Genomic DNA, 21,564 nt, shown 5'->3' on the forward strand with positions numbered 1-21,564 from the left:
CCCCGCAGCCGGGTGCTTTCCCGCGTCCCAGAGCCCCGCGCTCCTCGCTTCCCAACCCGAAAACCCCCTCGCGGCCGGCGCCGCTAGGGTTAAAAGTTACCTCTCGGTTTCTTCTGCCTGCAGCCCCCCCACCCCCGGGGGGGCCGGATGATGTAACCCCCCTCCCCGCGCCCTCCCCGCCCCCCTCCACCATGTGACACTTTAATTAATAATAGCGCCGTCAGCACAACAAACGCACAACACAAGGAGAAACTTGGTGTCCAGGGTAGGCCCCCGGCGGCTGGAGCGCGGCGGAGGCAGGCGCAGAGGCCGAAGCGAGAGGAGGCGAGGGGCGGCCCGACGCGGGGAGGGACCGAGGCGAGCGGTCATGTGTCCGTGCCCCCTGCACCGCGGCCGCGGCCCCCCAGCCGTGTGCGCTTGCAGCGCGAGCCGCCTGGGTCTGCGCTCCTCCGCCGCGCAGCTCACTGCCGCCCGGCTCAAGGCGCTCGGCGACGAGCTGCACCAGCGCACCATGTGGCGGCGCAGCGCGCGGAGCCGGAGGGCGCCGGCGCCCGGCGCGCTCCCCACCTACTGGCCCTGGCTGTGCGCGGCCGCGCAGGTGGCGGCGCTGGCAGCCTGGCTGCTCGGCAGGCGGAACTTGTAGGAACGCGGGGCTTCATGGTGGGGCCGGAGCCGAGACCCAGCCGGAGCGAGCAACAGGTACGTGAGCAAGCGACCGCCAGGGCGCGGCAGCTGGGGGATTGGAGACCTGGGGCTGGGTTGGGAGCTGGAGAACCGCAAGTTTAGCTCTCTTCCCTTCCCATCTCCTCTTCCTCTGCTCCATTCTTTCGCAAGGATCTCTGTCCCTCTCCTTGGGAGATCCCATCTCTCCTTCCAAGTACCTACCGAGTCCACCGCTGCTGCCCCTTCTCTCCGACTCCTTAAGAGCATCTTGCCACTCCCTCCATCCGAGTGGCTTTGGAAGGACTTCAGCCTCCGTAAGCCTCATCACCCCTTCAAACAAACACACAATGCAAATTAAAAGTGTGCTTGCTATGAGAACAGAGTTACAGGCCACGCCAACGCATTATAAACTATCGCGGTTTCAAGACGAGTCCTCGGTCCTCTTCCAAGCCGCCTGCCGTTCCTAACTCGCCACCCTCTCCATCACCTCCGCCCCAAACCTCCTTCTCCCTAAGTATCACTTCTCCAGTTTCTGTTGCTCGTCCTCCCGCGCCCCAAGCGCATCTCGTGACTTCCTCCCCCTCCGTCTTTCTCCCTAAAACTTTGCAGTTTTCCTCCGCTCTGCCAACTTCACTCCTTCTCCAGCGAGGTGTCCCTTTTAAGGAGCTTGCCCTCCTCTTCGCGGGATAGAGGGAGCTGAGATGAAGGAGATGCCCCCTAAGTGATGTGGGATCTCAGACTTTTCGGGAAACTCCAGGGGGAAGCCTTTAAGAAAGAGCATTAACTGTGCTCACTTTGGGTTCGAGGCCCTGTTAAGAGCCTGCAGTAGGATAGGTTGTGGGGGTGGGGAGTGAGTATTGCGCGCCTAGCCGTTTGGTACCAGTGGGAAAAAAGTACTAAGCACCTACTGTATACTAGGCCCCTAGGCCTTGGGGAATTACTGAGCACCAGCTGTGCGCCTGACACTGTGCTAGGGCGCTTAAAGGGGGCAAACGTGTAAGCATTGTCTTCAGATTCTCAAAGAGCTGAAGAGAATGGGGGTGGAGAGAACAGGGCTGAGCCCACCAAAGGTGGGTCCAGGGCCGGAAGCTGAAGGTCGAAGGTGAGAAACCCAGCCCCGGGATGCCATGGCTCACAGATGCCAAGCGCTCGGGTCTCGGCCGAGTCCCACCGTGAGCCAACACCATAGGAAGCTGGCGCGGCGCCCGCAGGGAGAGGCGGCAGCCGGAGCGTGGGGGGTGGCAGCGCCCGGGAAGCTGCGGGGGTGCGCGGGGTGTGAGCCGGGAGCGCGGGCGACAGATGTCGCGTGGGCCGGCGCAGCCCTGGCGCTGCCTGAGAGAGGTGTGCGCTTCAGGGCGCTCTTTGCCCGGCTCCCAGAGATCCCATGCGCTTCTCCTCCTCCCTGAAGAGAGGCCCGGGGCTGCCCTCCGCCTCAGTGGACCAAGTTAGGTCTGCCCCGGATCCTAGGGACAGAAACATTTTGGATGGGACGGAGCGGGGGAGGGAGGGCCGAAAGAGGTAGTCAAGCAAGACGCGACGCCCAAAGTGTGTAATTTAGGGAAAAGCGGAAAGAAGGTGGGAGAGGAGGGATAGAAAGAACGGGTGGTTAGACGAGGAAAGAAAGTGGCGGGAGCTGGAGAAAGAGGCTTCTTGCAAGACAAGATAGTGGGAACGGGGATTAGAAAAATGGGAAGCGTGAGGAATCCAGTACAAACGGGGAGAAGGGCTAGGACACCATTTCCTCCAGTCTTGGGGCCCAGGCTAGGTGGGGGAAGCGCTCCCTTCTCAGGACCAGACGGTGCGGGAGGCTGGGCGTCCTACCCATGGACTGGAGAGTGCCCAGCCACAGCCCAAGTGTGCGCGTTGGGGCTAGGGGCGCTCCAGGGTCCTCAGGAGGAGGCCGCCGCCGGGGAGATGGGAGGTGGCCCGAGACCTCCGCGGGGGCGCGCGGGAAGGACGGAGCGCGTCCGTCTGCGCTCGGGCGCGGGGAGGACCTACGCGGCTAGCGAGGCCCACCGGGAGGAGTTTCGCTGGTGCGGCGTCAGCAGATAATTGCGGCTGCCGAGTTTATTGCCCCCTCCTCACTCCGCTTCAGCCCCCGAGTCTCGTGCTGCGTCCCGACTTCGGGCCATCTTCTCAACGCACACCTGGGCACTCTTCCCGCCTGCTGTGTCCTGTCTGGACGTTCCCAGCTGCTACACCCTTTAGGGTCCTCCCGCTTCGGAGGTCCTGACCCCGGGATGCTTGGTGCAGCTTTCCTACAGTGCTGCTCCTCACTTCTTGGGGTCACAGGTAGAATGGTAGATCTTATATGGCTGCCATCTGGGGTTCACCACGTTGGGCCCCCAGGCTCAGCCTCTATCCCAAGGACTTGGTGCTCTCCCTGATGCCTACAGCTCGGCTTTTTATTGAGCCTTTGGCTTAATTGGGGGAAACCCATCTTTCCCAGGATCCTGTCAGGAAGAAGTGAAAGGAAATTCTCTGGAGAAAGTTTATTGGGGTGTATGAGGTCCTCTCCACGTTTCCTACCACAGAGGAGAAATACCCACAGGGTACCCTAGGGGTTTCAGGGAGCCCTGAGTCAGCCATCTAGGGCAGACCTTTCAAGCTTAGTTATGAGGTGCACTGCAGCAGTTTCCACAAACTCGTTTGAGCCTCTTCTGTGAGCCAGCAATACTTTAATACTTTTCTCAGAAGTCATCATTAAAAAACTCACCAATCAAAAATCCCCCCTGCCCCCAGTTTTCCCATATATAAAGTGGGGACAGTAACAGTACTTAAATACAACATAAGTGTTGTCAAGAAGGTAAAATGTAATCGTGCAGAAAGCTCTATAACAGTGCCTGGCGCATAATGGATGTGAATGTGAGCTGCTCTGACTAGATGATGTGTTTAATATCTTCCTTTCCCAAAGTGGACAACATTTTGCCGTTGTTATTGCTGGTGATTCCACCATTCCTACTTGCTGTTTTGGGGAATCAGGGCCACATGGGCCAGAATAATAGAGTGGTTAAAAGCATGGGCTTAGGGATCAGACAGAATTGGGTTTAAGTCTCAGGCCAGAGACTTTTTGGCAGTGTCACCTTGCGTAAGAACCATAACCTCTCTGAGCCTTTTTTTGTAAGCTGGAGCTGCATCTCTATCAGGGTTGTTTAGGAGGTTGACAGGAGAATGTCTGTTTCAAATGCTCCGTGTAGTTCTTGGCAAATAGTTCAATCATCAGAGGATGTTATGAAATGGTTAATGCCATTCTTATTGTTCCAAAGGGGGAAGTGGGGAAGAGAGTCCACTTGAGTCTTCCCAAAGGATCAGTGGCAAAGTCAGAACTGGAATTGGAGTTTCTGTCTTTGAAGGCCTGCAGCATGCAGCCTCAGATGACTTGAGGGGTGCAGGGGAGGAGAAGATATGGGGCAGCAAGTAGAGGGAGTGGTGAGCCTCCAGTTCCTGCACTAGGAGATTCCCTTTCTGAGAGAAGCTCCTTGGAGGCTGGGGAGGCCCAGAGGAGAATAGGTGTGATTTAACCAGTCACCGCTCAAAGATACAGGAGCGGGAACAAAAGATGCTTTATGGTGAGTGCTGGCTGGCAGAGGCGTGGGTGGAAGGGAGAACTGTGCCTTGGGAGGGGACAGGGAGGGAAAGAGAAGGAGGCCCAGGGATCTGGCTGGGAGAGGGGGCTGGGGTGGGCAGAACCTTGCCTTAGGACTAAGGAGAAGGGGAGAGAGGGGGACCCTGAATGCCCAAGAGGCAGTGTGGTCAGCAGCAAGGAAGATAATGGGCCAGCAGGAGCCAGCTTTAATGAATTAATGACGGCCTGGCCTGCCCGCCAGACATGCTAACTGGTTCTTGGCAGGTACTTTGGGGATTAAGTGGTTAAACCTGGAGGCACATCCCTCCGGCCTCCCTCCCAGACTGCTGCACCCTGGCCAGGATTACTTTTAGAGCTCGAAAGCCTGGGCAAGGAAGGAAAGGAGTGAGCAGAAGGGAAGGAGACAGCTGTTAGGGAGGAACCCCCCCGGGAAGAGGCCAGATGTGCAGGACTGTGGCAGCCTTCCTGCCACATGGTCCCTGTCTGGAGTCACCCGCTTGCCTGCTGAGAGGCCAGGGCACAAGTGACTGGTCTGCGGATATAAAAGCAGTCACACCCAGGGATAATTAAACACACCCCCAGATGTGGGCTGGGCGGATTTGGCAGCCACACCTCTGGTTTTGAAAAGTTGGCTTTTCAGACCTACATTGGGGGTAGGGAGGAGTGAGTGAGGGCTTCTCTTTCCTTTCTGGTCATCAGGATGTGTGATTGGATTTCACAGGAACAATGAGCTGCCCCACAGTGTCCCTAGCCTATGGCAACTTGCCTGTCACATAATAGATACCAAATAACTCTGATGAATACGTGAATTAATCAGACTGTGCAAGATGAGTATTACTTTTCCCAAATTCAGCTCCTTCCACTTATTCACCTATTAAGTATTGAATGCCTACTGTATGCAGGGCACTGTGGACATAGGAAGGACCAAGACAAAGAAGCCCCTGTTCTCATGGAGCCTACATTTTAGTGGGAAGGGACAGATGATAAAACAATATTGTTCTGGTTATTATTGCTGTGTACCAATTACTCCAAAACTTAATGGCTTGAAACAACGATTTGACTATTTCATACATTATGTGGGTTAGAAGTGCAGGTAAGGCATTCATGGGGTGACCTGTTCTGTTCCAGGCTGGCTGGGGGCTGGAATTCATCTTCATTTACAGGTCTGGCTGTTGATGCTGGGTGCCAGCTGAGACTGCCAATCAGAACATTTACCCTTAGCCTTCTCTTTTGGTCTGAGCTTCCCCACAGCATGGCACGTTCATGGATGGATTCTGACCAAGAGTCTTAGAGCTCCAAAGGCAAACTTCTCAGGGGGACAAGTGGAAGCTGCTTCACCTTTTTTGACCCAGCTTCAGAATCACTTTGGTTAAAAGCAAGCCACAAGATGGCCCAGATTTAAGTGGAGTGGAATTAGACCCCACCCATGGGGGAGTGGCAAGGTTCTAGAATAGCAAGTGGGAGAAGAGCTATTGTTGTGGCCATCTTTGGATTATGCAGTCTAACACAGAGATTATTTTGGAAAATGCCAGGGGCTCTGAAGGTTACAGATGGAGGTAAGGTACAGGCAGATCTCAGAGATATTGAGGGTTCGGTTCCAGACCACTGCAGTAAAGCGAGTCATGAAGGTTTTGGTTTCCCAGTGTGTATAAAAGTTAAGTTTCACAATACTGTAGTCTATTAAGTGTGCAATAGCATTATGTCTTTAAAAACAATGTACACACCTCAGTTAAAAAACACCTGATTACTAAAAAATTTTAACAATCATTTGAGCCTTCCATAAGTTGTGTTTTTTTGCAATAATCACATTAAAAATCACTGATGACAGATCACCATAATAAATATAATAATAATGAAAAAGTTTGAAATATTGCCGTAATTACCCACATGGGACACAGAGACAGGAAGTGAGCAAATGCTGTTGGGAAAATGGCATCAATGGATTTGCTCGATGCAGGTTGACTGCAATCCTTCCATTTGTAAAAAATGCCCTATCTCCGAGATATGCCTGTCTTGGAGAGAGAGCCTGGGGCAGTCCTTCCCTGCAGTGGCTGGCAGTGGCCACTCTGAGGAGGAACCAAGGGACTAATGACCTGATTGAGAAGAAGAAGCCAGCCATACTTGGAAGAAAGGTATGTTGGGAAGAGAGAATAATAGCACATCCACAGTGCGTTTGAGGAAGAGAAAAAAGATTAGTAGCTAATGCCACATAAACTTGAGGGAGAGGAAGCCAGAGAGGCAGGCAGGGGCTGGATCAGGCCATAGTAGGGAGGTTGAGTTTTGTTATAAAGGGATTCACAACTGCTGACAGCACACCAAGAGGTGCTATATACAAGAGGGGAATGAGATGTGATGTAACAAAGGGGTCCACATTCCATCCTCACTCATTTGCAAACATGAATTGAGCACCAGCTCAGAGGTAGGTACCAGGATGCAGGAATGCAGAGATAAGTCCCAGCTCCTGGCTTCAGATGCTCCTAAGCCCCAGGGACAGTGACCTCTGGTCCCCACCCCACCTCCTGCTAGGGTCTGAGAGATTCTGGTCCCTGTATCAGCTCACTGATGCTCAACTCTCAGCACCCTCAGAAGGCTGTGCATACTCCCTGGATTTCCACCACCAAAGAAATTTCACTATTGTATTCCGTATTGTCTCCTCTCCTTCCTTCCTGCCCTAATTGGTGCCCCTGCTAATGGGTGGGGGATCTCTCTTTTAGCCCATGTCAGTGAGATGCGTCCTTTTAGAACTGCTAGGTTCCCAGGAAAAGAGAAAGCTCCTTGACCCTCCCTATGGAGAGAAAATTGGCTGCCCCACAGAGTGAACCTTTGTGCCATAGGCCACAGTTTGGGCAAGATGGAATTAAATTACTCTGGGAAGCTCTATGTAATATTCTTTAAAAAAAAAAAATAGCCTTTCCCCTCCCCCCTTTTAGGGCCATACTCTCAGCATATGGAGGTTCCCAGGCTAGGGGTCTAATCGGAGCTACAGCTGCCGGCCTATACCACAGCCACAGCAACGCCAGATCTGAGCCGCGTCTGCAACCTACACCACAGTTCACAGCAACGCTGAATCCTTAACCTACTGAGCAAGGCCAGGGATCAAACCCACAACCTCATGGTTCCTAGTCGGATTTGTTTCCACTACACCATGACGGGAACTCCAAAAATAGCCTTTTTTGGATTATGAAATTATTACAGGTTCATTATCAAATATTTGGAAAATACTGAATAAAGGAAAATTTTAGTTGATTTCTTAAATCTTGCTACCCATTGTTAACATTCTGATAGGTTTCTTTCCATTAAAAGAAATGCACTGAAGTATTTTACCAAGTGGAATCCCTCTAATTGCATTCTCTGTAGTGTGACTTTGTCTTTATATCGTGGACATTTCTATATGCTTTATAGTGTTTTCTACGACACACTTCTTAGAATTTGCTTGGTATTTTCACTGTTTGGCTGTTACATCATTTACCTTCTCAGTCTGCTCTTGTTGGACACTTAGATTGTCTCCAATAGGATGCAGAACATCCTTGGGTGTAACTCTCTTAAGAAAATACATCATAGAAGTTCCCATCGTGGCTCGGCTGAAACGAATCTGGCTAGCAACCATGAGGATGCAGGTTCAATCCCTGGCCTTGCTCAGTGGGTTAAGGATCCGGCATTGCCGTGAGCTGTGGTGTAGGTCACAGATGTGGCTCAGATCCCAAGTTGCTGTGGCTGTGGCATAGGCCAGCAGCTACAGCTCCGATTCGACTCCTAGCCTGGGAACCTCCATATGCTGCAGGTGCGAACTGACATCCTCATGGATACTAGTCAGGTTGGTTTCTGCTGTGCCACAGCGGGAACTCTGAGGCCTCATTCTTGATTCAGAAAACTTAACTGTTGGTAATTGTTTATCTAATTTACCCAGATTTTATGCTGAGGTAGAGCATCTCGGTGGAAAGTGATAGGAATTCTGGAGTCAGGCTGACTTTCAGATCAGGTCCTCACCTGCCATTTCCCAGTTGTGTGACCTTAGGCATGTCCCTCTACCTTCTAAACAGTATAAGGCATGTAACCAATGTTCAGAAATTGGTAGAAAATGGTAAATGATAGTGTGAGATACGTGTTCTTATTTGGTGTAAATGTCACTCCGTGGGCCCATATTCAGAGTATGGTGAGAACTCTTAGGTTTTTTTCTGAGCTTTTTGCACAAAGCAGTTGCTAATCCTGCCCCCCACCCTGACCCTGTGGATCACCAACAGCCTTCTTAAGCCATTGCATCAGGGCTGGGAGAACCTCTAGGGCAGGACTCCCCAACCTGGGGGATGCTAGCCACCAGGCCCCAGGAGGGCCCCAATCCTGGCTGTTCTGCCCATCCCAGTGCCTGGCATGGTGACCAGCACAGAATGGGCATTCAGTAGCTGCTGGATGGAATGAATGGATCAGTGAATGAGTCAATGAATGAATGAATTTGGGAGAGGCTCAGGGCATTTGGGACATCTACAGAAATGAGACATAAAATTGGCTGACAGTGTGTTTGAGGAAGTTCCCATTGTGGCACAGTGGAAATGAATCCAACTAGTATCTATGAGGTTGTGGGTTCAATCCCTGGCCTTGCTCAGTGGGTTAAGGATCTGGCTTTGCTGTGAGCTGTGGTGTAGGTCGCAGATGCAGCTTGGATCCCACGTTGCTGTGGCTGTGGCAAGGCCAGCAGCTGCAGCTCTGATTCGATCCCTAGCCTGAAATTTCCGTATGCCACGAGTACTGCCCTAAAAAGCAAAATAAATAAATAAATAAATAAATAAATAAATAAAATTGGCTCGCTTCATACTCCTCTGTTCCCTGCCCCCCCGGCCCCCACTTCGGATAGAAATCATAGCTTTGATCCAAGTCTAAAAAGATCTATGACTCAAAGAGGTCACTGTTCTAGAAACATAGCCAGAGCTAGAAAGGACTTTAGAAACCAACTAACCCAACTCCCTCCTTTATAGACAGGGAAACTGAGGTACAGAGATGGCTACTGAAGGTTAAGATGAGGTTGGCTTACATGCCAGATGTCTCTGTTTAAGAATGTCTTAGTATTTAGGAGTTCCCATCGTGGCGCAGTGGTTAACGAATCTGACTAGGAACCATGATGTCGCGGGTTCGATCCCTGCCCTTGCTCAGTGGGTTAACGATCCGGCGTTGCCGTGAGCTGTGGTGTAGGTTGCAGACGCGGCTCGGATCCCGTGTTGCTGTGGCTCTGGTGTAGGCCGGTGACTACAGCTCCGATTGGACCCCTAGCCTGGGAACCTCCATATGCCGTAGGAGCGGCCCAAAGAAATAGCAAAAAAGACAAAAAAGACAAAAAAGACAAAAAAAAAAAAAAAAAAAAAGACTGTCTTAGTATTTAAACAGAGATTGAAATCTGTTGAAATTGGCCTGCTATTGAGATTTGACTCACATGCTCCTGCCCCCAGCACACACACACTTAAAAATCAGGCACTTTCACATAGAAGCCCATATTTCTAGTCTTTCTTGAAAAAATGGAAAGATCTGATACCACTGAGTCTATAGTCTCATGTTAGTGTCACAAACCCCTTTAGGTGGGACACAAACTCTCCAATGACCCCTGCCCCTGGTTGCTGAGATGTTTCCACATCAACAGAGGTTTTTATCATTCTTTTTAATGGTTGCATGATGTTCCATTGCTTGGGTAGCCTAGCCTCTGTTTTTTTTAGTCCCCTCACCCATTGTCTCCTCAGAGTCCAGCACCCTAACTGTCCAGCATGAGTTCCACGGATGGAGATTTAAATGATAGCATGAACCAGAGCACCTTCTCTCTGGGAGGATTCTGCATGGAAAGCTTCATAGCCATGCATCTCAGACACTAGGACCAACCACTGGTATAATCTGAATTCCATGGTCAAAATCAACCCCCTGAAACCAGAGATGGAAGAGTAGGGAGGTTACCACCATTATTCATGTGTTCTGCACACTTATCCATTGTCACTCAGCAGGTTGAACTGAGCACCTCCTATGTGCAAAGCATGTTGCTGGGCCCTAGGGATGAAATGATGGATCAAGGGGAGAGACATGATGTCTGTAAAGTGTTCTGGGAAGCTGGGGAGTGGACTGAAGGGGGCTTTCCTTTTATTTCTATATCCTTCTCTCCTATTTGAACTTCTGACTTTATACATGCAAACAGCAAGATCAAAAAAGTTATTTTTAAAATTAAAATTTGGTACCTTGGAATAGGGAACCCAAGAGTCTAACTCTTCTCAGATGTAGGGAAAATGGAGTGAGTCTCCCACTCTAACGCTGCAGTGGGGTTTATGGCTCATGGCTCTCCACCTGCGGCGCCCCAAACGGGGATGCGTCGCACCCAAGCAGGTGGGGTCTCTGGGTTTCCCGTTATCCCCCTCTGTCCCTCTGTGTCTCCACTCTGTGGGTACAAATGGAAACAGAGACATTTTTTTAAAGGCATTTCATCAGTCTCTTCAGTCATGAGCTTTGGTTGTGAGTCAGCATTTGAGAAAGTTCTTTATGAGCCAAGTTTGAGGAAAATCCTCCCAGAGCCAGGACAAGGGGCTCATAGGGGGAGGTGACTTTATGTTTTTAAACTAGTTTTAAAGTGTATAATGACTCATTGCTCCTTGTAAAAAACAGGAAAAAAAAAAGGGAAAGATATAGAAGTAAAGTATATAAAGTAAAGCACTGTAAGTGCTCTTTACTCTGTCCCCAAAGCCACTCTGCTGGGAACTTTCAGTCTGGAGTATATAACAGTAACAATCATAATAACAGTAAGTGCAGACTATAGTATATGCTGGGCTTCTAAGAGTCTCATGTATGTTCGTCCTTACATCAACACAATGAGATTCGCTATGACCCATCTGCCTTTCCATATAAGGAAACTGAGGCCCAGAGAGGTTAATTACTGGCCCAAGGTCACACAGCTTTTAAGTGTCCGAATCAGGATGACAACTCAGGTGTCTAGTTTCAGAGTCTGGGCTCTTTTCTTTTTATGGCCACACCTGCAGCATATGGAAGTTCCAGGGATAGGGGTTGAATCAGAGCTACAGCTGCAGGCCTATGCCACTGTCACAGCAACATAGGATCCGAGCCGCATCTTCGACTTATGCCGAGGCTTGCGGCAATGCCAGATCCTTAATCCACTGCGTGAGAACAGGGGTCAAACCCGCATCCTCAGAGAAACAGTGTTGGGTTCTTAACCTACTGAGCCACAATGAGAACTCCCCAGAGTCTGGGCCCTAAACCATTACACTGTCTTGCTTCTCTGCTCTACCTTTGTATATGGATATATAGATACAGCTGTCTGTGTACACACACACACACACACACACACACACACACACATTCATTAAAGGAAAAAGGATCTGTCCTGTTTGCACTTTTCAATTAAGAATCAAGCCATCTTTCTATCTCACATTTAGATTTACTTCTTGCTAATATGAATGGAGCTTAATTTGCTAACCCAGTCTCCTCTCAAGAAACACATGGATTGTTTCCAAATTCCAAGTCTGTAACACATGCCAAATTTATTACAAATAAAGCTGGTGGGAACATCCTCGAACACCCTCATGTGACTGCTTCTGTGGGCTAGTCCATGTTGCCCAATGTAAAATCCCGCAAAAGTGTATGGCCAGGCCCACCCTCTGATTGTGGACCACACATGACACGGGTCCATTGGCTTTTGTTACCATGCAGAGGTGTGCTTCTAATGTTCATCCTTCACTGTGGACATCAACCTGTAACCAGTACCTGAATGGGTGCAGGAACTTGTCCGTTTAGCAGCCCTGGAAAGCTCTTAGAAAGACTTGTAATCGGCTCAATGATGTACAGGGAGGGAAAGTGAAATCAGTTGCTGGTCCACGTTTTGCAAGAAAATAATACAGTTTCTCGCCTGCTGCCATTGTTATTTTCCCTTTATCATCTCCATTCAACTCAGGTATGGACACAACCTCAGTCATCACAACTTTCAGATGCAGTTCCCTGCTGTCAGGGCCCCTTGTTTGAGCTGTACTTGTCACTGCCCTTGTGCCTTGCTCAGCCCTTTCTCCACCTCAACAATCCTTCCTTCTTCCAAATATGGAAAACAATGTGTATGTGTCTCCTCAAGGCCCTCTTCAAATCCTGCTGGTCTCTGAAGCTTTCCTGGTGAATGTAACTGCATCCTGACTGCTGGGCTGTAATCACACCTGCAGACAATGGTCTTTTACCGTTCTGGCTTCTGGCATGTCTTCCCAGGAAGACTGTAGGCAAGGTGAGGGCAGGCATGCAGAGAACAATGCTTAGCACAAAGTCAACACACTCAGTAGCACACAGTAGGTGCTTAAAAATGTCCTTCCTTTTTCTCCCTCCATCCTTCCTTTTTGTACCTGTGTTGAAAGCAGCATAATCACCATAGGCTAAAGCTGCAGGGTTCCACTGACTTTCATTCTATGGGTCAGTATGACTAGATATCAACAAAGTGAGATTTTTTAGGGGTTAAAGAAGCTGGTTTCCATGAATGTGCTTCTCAGTTGAGTTGATGGATGACTCTGGTTCAGTATTCCATGAAACCATATGGGTAGCTACACAGTAAAGCAGAATGTCTCCTGTATTGTGCTCTGATGGGATGGGGGAACAGGGGCAGGCAGAGGGGGTTATATCAGGCTGCAGGGGTGGTCCCTCTCCCTGAGGAGGTCAAAAACAAAAAGATTCGGGGAGTTCCTATGTGCACAGCAGAATCCGACTAGTCTACATGAGGATGTAGGTTTGATCCCTGGCCTCACTCAGTGGGTCAGGGATCCTGCATTGCTGTGGCTGTGGTGTAGGCCGGTGGTTGTAGCTCTGATTTGACCCCTAGCCTGGGAACTTCCATATGCCGTAAGTGCAGCCCTAAAAAAGCAAAAAAAAAAAAAAAAAAAAAAGTTCCAAGTTGCCGATTCAGATCCTTGTGACTATCAGCTAATGGAGATTGTGGGGCCCATGTGATTATGACTCCCCTCTTTCAGGCAGTTGTATATATTGGTGCATGTACAAGGAAGAGGCAGAGAGCACTCTCACACTGAGTCATCAGAGGAGCATTTAGTAAAGGTTTGATGGCAAAGTGTGGGTAGGGTTTAGGAAATCAGAGTCCTGCAGTACCCTGGGCTGGCAGCCCCCTGGCCTGAAGGTAAGATGAGGGAATAGGACCCCTGGAGCCTGGAGAGGGGTCTGGAGCTGCACCAGAGGGCTTCCTGGCAGGCACTGTGGCCCATCTGTGGTCCTCTCTGTCCGTCCCATTACTGCCTTCTTTGAGCCAGACCCAGCAGGAGGCCAGAGGTCAAGGGAGTCCATTGGAATAGTTCCTACAGGTCAATGTCCTGAACTTGGCCCACCTGAAGGTCCTAAAGTGATCTCTCTCCTGCACTACTTGGTTTGTGCCACTCAGGGCATGCTCACACCGCCTGCTTTGGAGTACCATGTGAGTTGGCTTTATCTTCCTCTACTAATTCTCTAAACTCATCTCTCCCCCGGCCCCACCTCCCAGTCTTAGCTTGAGCCTCATCAAGCTACCTGACCTAGTCATGGTTTGTCATTCCTCTGTGATCTGTTTCTTCTCCCTTCCTCCCCCACCTTTTCATCCCCTTCCCCTATTCCTTCTCCCCCTCCCAACCCCTCCTCCTCCTCCTGATATAATTCACATATTATAAAATCTATCCCTTTTAACAAGCCAATGGTTTTTATTATATTTCCAGAGCCGTGCAACCATCCCCATGATCCATCTTAGAGCACCTTCATTTCCCCAGCAGAAACCCTGTACCCGTTAGCAGTTACTCTCCAGTTGCTCGCATTCCTCTTCAGTCCTGGGCAAACATGAATCTGCTTTCTGTTTCTATAGATTTGCTTATTCTAGACTTTTCCTATGAATGGAATCATACAATATTCGTCCTTTTGTGTCTGGATTCTTTTGTTTAGCATCATGTCCTCAAGGTTCATCCGTGTTGTGACATAGATCCATGCTCATTCCTTTTTATGGCCAAATAATATTCCATTGTATGGAAAGACCCTATTTTATTGATGCATTATCAGGTGATGGGCAGGAGGGTTGTCTCTACTTCGGGGCCATTATAGATAATGCTGCTCTGAACATGTGTGTACAGATTTTTGGGTGACATGTATTTTCCATTATCTTGGGTAGGTGCTGTTTTTTTCTGCCCTGCCTGGAATGCCAGCTTATCCTGGCTAATTCGATGGCATCAGTACTCAGAAGGGGTATGCCTCTTTCTCTGAGGAACTTTCTCTGACTCCCCTGCCCCCTCATGAGCTGCTTCTCCTCTGGGCTCCCACAGCCCATGTTTACCCAGATTGCAGGCTGTCCCCATGACACTGCTATTATCAACTTTGCCCATCTCCCTCCGTTGGCCTTTGAGCCCCTTAAGGGTAAGAACTGTGTCACTGGACCGGTAACACCTAGGTTGGTGCTTGGCACGATTGGCAGTGAATGGATGGATGCATGAATGACAGCACAGACTGTCCTACAAGTCTGCCTTTACCATGGATCTTTGAAATGAATAGATGAAGGTCCCGCTTCTGATTTGAGGAGCAAAAAAGTAGCATGGCTCTCTCTCTTCTTTTTTTCTTTTTTGGTTGTATCTGCAGCATGTGGAAGTCCCTGGGCCAGGGATCAAACCAGTGCCACAGCAGTGACCCGAGCTGCTGCAGTGACAATGCCAGATCCTTAACCCACTGAAACACGAGGAAACTCCATGTGGCTCTCCTTTTTAATCACAGAAGATGCCTATGTAAACATCTAGGTCTGAAAACAGAGGGGTGTGTGTGGGGGTGTGTATGTGTGCATGCGCATGTGTAAATGTGTTTGGGGAAATTGTTCTATGGACAGAGCTTGGGGTGGGGGAGGGTCAGCACCAGAACTAGCTTTGGGGGAACCTTTCCTCCCAAATCAGAGCTTTGGTGTCTAGCAGCTCTCTCCCATCCCCCGCCACCTCCCAACACGTGGGGCTGGCTGTGCAGCGGAGCCCAAGGCACTGACGTCATCCCCAGTGGCTGTCTGCACACGTGCCTACCGACTGAAATGCAAATCTTTTTTTCTTCAGGTTGGTGAAAACCCTGTGTCCTTGGAGAAAGCTGGTTCCCGTTTTCCTGAGAGGGAGCCCAGAGCTTGAAAGGCCGCAGTTGGCACTTCAAGAAGGAAGTGGAGAATAAAGACAGCGCCTGGAGCAATAGTAGCAACTCGGAATGGGACTGGGGAAGCCCTTTGGATATCCAGCTGCAGAAACAGACATCCCAACGCTATTTACACAGCTCTCTATATATATAAAAAAGAAAATATGAATATTACTATTCAGTGCATGCCTTGTTGAGGACGTGGTCCCCTCCCTTTTCTGCACCTTCCGATGTGAACTTTGACGCTCTTTCATGTCTGGGGCACTGGAAGAGAGATGCCTACTGTGTATTTAGAAAATTTGAAGAGACTGGTGGGAATTAGCCTCAGAGGCAACCAACTGCCTGGGAGGGATGCTGGTGGAGAAAGCAGTGTAACTGCAAAAGGCTAAATAGGAAAGAAAGTGAGGAGAACTCAGGGCCAGTTTGTACGGGCAGTCTGGGGTATCTCCATTTCTAAGTCGTGACAAGTCCTAGCCTCTCTGTGTCTCTACCTTCCTAGATAGATGGCTAGTCCTACTGTAACATCAAGACAAATGGGATTTTTTTTTCCTACCAATCTGGTGTCTCCGGTGCTTCACTTAAATTTTGTTGGTGCTAAGTGTGTTCTTGCTGGTGCTGCCATGGTATTCTGTTGCCAGACTTGCAAGGCCGAGGGGACAAGAGAGATTTCTATTTTGCTGTTTTAGATTCTTTTTCTAAAGGGATCAGTCACAAAAGTGCCACTTGAGAGTCTTTTCTCTTTCTCTATGTGGGGATGAATATCCAGAGGTGTTTTGGAGCAAACCTTGGGGTCTGGGAGGGAGGAAGGGGGTGGGTGGCACCGAGGGGCTTGCTGGTTACAAGGTGGAAAGTTGACCACCTCACATGTGACTTGTTTGCTGTCTCCTCCACCTCTGCCAGAGTATCCTGGGAGTTCAGTCCACAGCCTCCCCCACTCCCTCAGGGGATTTTAGGGCGTAGGCTTTATGGATTAAAGAGCCAAGAAATGGCTATGTTCTGGTCAAGGGTGATTTATAAGCAAGGGATGTTGGGGGAGGGAGTGGGTCATCTAAATGAAATGCACCAGCATCTCACTGACTGACGGAGAGTCTGATGTGTTTTTTGTTTTTGTTTTTTTTTTTCAGGATAAGCTACTATTTTCAGAAGTTTCTAGAAGGGCTAAAAAAAGATGTGTGCTGGACTGAGACTTGGCTGCAAAGACTCTTCAGGGAGAGATGATTATTTTTTGCTTTCATTAAAAAAAAAAAATCCAACAACAGGTATTATTCCTCTGTGTAGGGCATACACACTGCTGTGTGCAAAGCTGAGATGGTGAGGCACCAGGCTGCAGGTTCAGTTATTCTATGAAGCTGGATTTGCAGGTCACCATCCAGTACTCTGGACAGGGGGTCTGCTGGGCTAGTTAGTGGACACCCTTCCAGTTCTAAGAAGCCAGCAGAGGGAACAGCCATTTTAAGGTTGCCATGGGGCGGAAATGGCAATTCTTCCTCAAGGGCTTTGCTGAAAATTACCAGGTCCTTTAGAATGCAGGAGCTTTCAGTGCTGCTGCAAGCCTGGAGCTGTCTTTTCTTTCTTTTTTTAAATCCACGTTCTCCTAAATAGCCCTTTCAAGAAAAATACAACCTAGAACTATGGCAGGTGAGGGCAGCTCCTTCTCTCCTCCCCTCCCCAAGAGCCTGGAACTCAGCAAAGTGAAAAGGAAAGCTTGTTTATAGAGAATTTGTTTCCCTTCATGGCTGGAGCCCTCCTCACAGTTCTGTTGACGGGCTGGGTGTGTAGACAGGGTCGTCAGGGAGCCTCAGGCGATATCCCCACCAAGCCGTGAACTTAGAGAAGGCAATTCGAATGATATGAAATGCAGTCTCTGCTTTTATTTGGTTACTTTCCTAGCCAGACACTAGATTTTCCAGTTTACCCCATTTTCTGGGGAGGGGATTTTCACTGCTATGGTTGTACTTGGTCACAGCTCTCTGCTGCTTTAAGGCTGCACCTTCAAGACCACAGTGGAGACATGCTGACCACTGAGACACAGGCTAAGGGTCAGAGAATCCCTTTTTCGACCCTGACTAGCTTGTGACATTTACCCTGGAGGATCCAAACTCCAGATGCTGGGGTTTTGGGGCAATTTTTATTTCAATGAAGCCACACTGCTGAGAGAACTGGGCACCAAGGACCCTCCTAATGGAGCTTTACAGCCAAGTCCCTTGTACATATTCTCTTATATTATTAGAAACTGTGTATTTATCTAACCCCGGTTTCTTCTTGCACATCATTAATTTGAGTGCATTTCTCAACTGCCCCGATTTTTGACAAGGGGTTGTTTTTAATGCTTGTTTTTATATGAGATTTGACTTCTTGATGGACATTTGTATTAGGAAATTGAAGCATGATATATATGTATATATTGTCTCCACCGTCTCTCCTATTGCATTACTTGGATTGCATGAGATAGTGGGGTGGTGGTTTTTTTTTTTTTTTTTTTTAAATATTTCCACAGTGTGCAAAGTGCTGGCACCATCCCTCCCTCTCCTCCCCCCGCTCCTTTTCTCTGGCTGCCAAGGAGTCATTGATTTTGATTAGCTTCACTGCAGAGCGTCTGTGAAGAGAGGGAGGGAGGCTTTGAAATAAATTTTAAAAAAGACCTCATATCGGGTTTCAGCAGACAGCAGTGTGGGGTGTGTGTGTGTGTGTGTCCGTGCAAAGCAGAGGGAGGCCTCTGAGATCATCGTTTAGGTAGCTTGCTGCATAATGAGGTGTGGAGCAAACAGAAGGGCCTCCTCTTTCCTGGGAGCTCACAGAGGATGGGGTTCCGGGAGCCATGGATTGGAACCCCTTGGGACTTCAACAGTCCAAATAGAATCCATTCTGTCCTGGAAGCTTCTCTCCCTCCCCTAGGAGCAAATAAGATCTCTTTTCTCCTTTTCAAATTTGGGGTTCCATTGCATGGTCCTTTGGGCACAAATGTAGCCTGAGTAGCAGGTTTCTTTGGGGGAGCCCATGTGCCGCCTTGGCTGCTGTCCATGGTCCTGAGCGGTGCATCCCCTAGAACCCACTTCCCATTTTGTTCCATTTTCCCAGGGATCCTGGAGACTTCTTTTCCACTTCCAGGTCTCATTTTTAAATTCTTTTCTATTTCAAGGGGGGGAAATGGGGTGGTTTACATGATACTGTCACAGAACAATGGAGCTGTGACTTTGGTGTCACAATTTATGTATCTGATCTCATGTACTCCTAGCTTTATTACCATGTTTCTGACAGTGACAAAGTATCACTTCCCCTCACTGGGAACCTGTGGAAGCCCCCCTCTGATACTGCACAAGTATCTTTCGGGACACTGGCTTGTCACTGTGGACCTGTTAAGTGCCCACTTGGTATCAGAAAGCTGCAGTGACCAGAATACAGGTTTTGTTCTTCTACACTGATACCGGTTCCTTTTCTGAAGGTCCCTTTACATCCACCTGGGCCAATCACAGGGTCAGAAGCTGGTGTGCAGGGCGAGGGGGCAGGCCAGACACCCTGGCCTTCTCATGGGAGTTGACGCAGGGAGGGAGTTGATGTCAAAAGTGTCATTTTAAAATGTAAACTGAAAGCTTATTTTTTAAAGTTTAATTCATTCAACACCTATTTATTGAGTACCTACAATGTGCCAGGTTGTCCTCTGGGAAGAGACTTACATATTGATCACGGAGGGGCAGACCCACTTACGTTCAACATCCCTTTCCGGTCTGGTTCATGGTCTTTGACAGATTTGTCAGGTCATCACCCCAAGCCTTGCTGGCCGATTGCTCTACAGTATTTATATTTACCGAGAGCTATACATACTATCATGAAGGCGATTCAAAGCTGATGACCTCAACTCATTCCCAACATGAAAAGACTGGTTCTTGCTGCTTCACACAGTAAAGAAAGCTTCCATGTATGCTTGCTCACCACTCCCAAGTACTGTGCTAAGTTTCCCCCTTAGCTATTCCTTGCGCCTACTTTGGAAGACAGTGCTACTGTTGTTCTTATTATTCTTCCTGTTTTACAGTTGATGAAGCTGAGGCTCAGAGAGGTTATACAACTTAGCCTAAGCTGCAAAGAGTGATGTGGCTGAGCCAAGATCCAGTATGTGTGACTCCCCACCCCTAAGCCCAAAGGACCATCCTGCTATACTGGGTTCCTTCCTGAGTGCTGTTCAAAGGCAAGCACAGGCCTGGAGCTCAACAAAGAGCAGGGGAGCCTAACTAAGTGGCATTTGGGGACACTCCAGGACAGGCTGGATGGTTTAGCTGGGGATTTTATGTATTGTTCCTTGCCTTTTGTGTTCCTCGTTTCTATAAGGTCGCTGGGACAAACAGGGCCTCTTCAACTTACTTACCAGGATCTGGGAAGCCATTCTCACCTCCTTTCTGTTCCCTCCCCCACTCGAACCCCCAATTCCTCCCCTAAAGGTTCTTTGCACTATAAGCGCCCAGGAGCCTGTGTGTGTGGCAGGGATGGCTGTGGGGCTCTTTGGAACCTCAGTGAGGCCTCTGACTCAGCTGGAGAGGCAATAAGTTTGGGGACATTCCGTTCTGGGTTCTGCGCTTGGTGGTTTGTTGTGCTCTTTTGTAAGAGGAATTTCATACCTTGGAGACACTTTGTACATATTTGTAATGACTTTATTAAAAAAAAAAAAACTCGTTGTGTGCTTCCAGCCAAAGGCCTTTGCGTTTTCATTTCCTTTTGGAAGGTTTGTCCCCAAAGACTATGGGAGGATCTGGCTGCACACACCAACCTTTCCAGGGACAGAAGGCACACACCCCCTCCTGTCTGTCATGTTCTTGGGAGCACCCCAAGAGGAAGGATGGCTTGAGCAGTACACTTGGGTTGAGCAAGGTTAGGGGAACTTGCCCAGCAGTTCAAGGTGAGTGTACAGAAGCATCGTTTATGCATGACAGCACGTAAACAAGCAAATGAGCCTGCAGACGGATGTCTCCAACTATGGGCTAATGGACCACTATGGGTGGGGTACTTTCACCTGAGTTTACCTGGTCTGAGTAGTACTAAGATACCAAGTTCTAGTTTCTTCTTAAGAATGGTAAGGTTGGGAGTTCCCGTCGTGGCACAGCGGTTAACAAATCTGATTAGGAACCTTGAGGTTGCAGGTTTGATTCCTGGCCTTGCTCAGTGGGTTAAAGACCCAGAGATGCCGTGAGCTGTGGTGTAGGTTGAAGACGCAGCTCGGATCCCACGTTGCTGTGGCTCTGGCATAGGCCGGCGACTACAGCTCTGATTAGATCCCTAGCCTGGGAACCTCCATATGCTGCAGGAGCGGCCATAGAAAAAGCAAAAAGACAAAAAAAAAAAAAAAAAAAAAAGCATGGTAAGGTTGAGGACAGGTGGTTTTTCAAGAAAATAGATACTCTCTTCTTCCTTGGGGACTCACCCCTCCCCCACTCTTGGTCCATGTGACTTGGAAGGGTTGACTCCATCTCCCACCCACTTCTGTCCCCATGTCCAGAGTTCAACACCCAACCCAGGCCTGTCCAGCACTCTGAATACCCAAAACTAAAGTGACTGGTTTGGGGACACACTAATGAGAGTCAACCTCAGGACACCTGCTGGAGCTTTGGGGAAGCAGGGGCTCTCTTTGATGGGGTTGGGAAGCTGGTAGAATAGAAGCATAGAGCTTCTGGGGGCCCTCTTCCCGCCACATGAGATCTGACTGCCCTAACATCAAACTGTCTCAAAAGAAAACAGAATAGAGGCACAGAGAGACATGATTTTAACATCCTCCCTGCAGCCCCTGAATCCAGCTGTACCTAAAGCTTATGCTGTCACATGGACCAAATAATGTCCTTTTATTTAAGCCATATTTGAGCTGGTTTTCGAATACCTGCAACCAAAAAATTCTGCCTGATGATGGTTTTGTGGTTGGCTTCGTAATGTGGACCATGTTGACATCAATGGTCATCTAATTCTATTAATTTACATTTTAACTATCCATCGTCCTCTGGCATCTGGGGAAACCCTTCTTGAATCAGCCCATACATCTTAGATCCACTTGACTTATAGTTAACAGCCATAGTGGGCACTGTAGATGCTACTTTGAGATCCCTTTACCAGTTCTGGGAGCCATCTTGCCCCTTTGCATGCTCTGTGGCATCTAACACCTTCAGAGGCTTGGGGCCTCTTAATGGAGTGCCTCAGAGGTTCCCCCC

At 49.1% G+C, this 21,564-nt stretch overlaps 1 protein-coding gene across 1 annotated transcript; it reads left to right on the top strand.

Moving 5' to 3' along the window:
• Positions 1 to 235: 235 nt before the first annotated feature.
• Positions 236 to 20,057, top strand: HRK (harakiri, BCL2 interacting protein). The gene is made up of 2 exons (XM_003359104.5): positions 236 to 699; positions 15,310 to 20,057. The coding sequence occupies exon 1, from the start codon at positions 368 to 370 to the stop codon at positions 641 to 643; it is 276 nt and encodes a 91-aa protein (XP_003359152.1). The 5' UTR covers positions 236 to 367; the 3' UTR covers positions 644 to 699; positions 15,310 to 20,057.
• Positions 20,058 to 21,564: the final 1,507 nt, after the last annotated feature.

Source organism: Sus scrofa, chromosome 14 (assembly GCF_054392235.1).
Source record: "Sus scrofa isolate SSC_HxYL_T2T_F1_AM1 chromosome 14, Sscrofa_HxYL_maternal_Yorkshire_Landrace_v2.0, whole genome shotgun sequence".
Taxonomy (NCBI): domain Eukaryota; kingdom Metazoa; phylum Chordata; class Mammalia; order Artiodactyla; family Suidae; genus Sus; species Sus scrofa.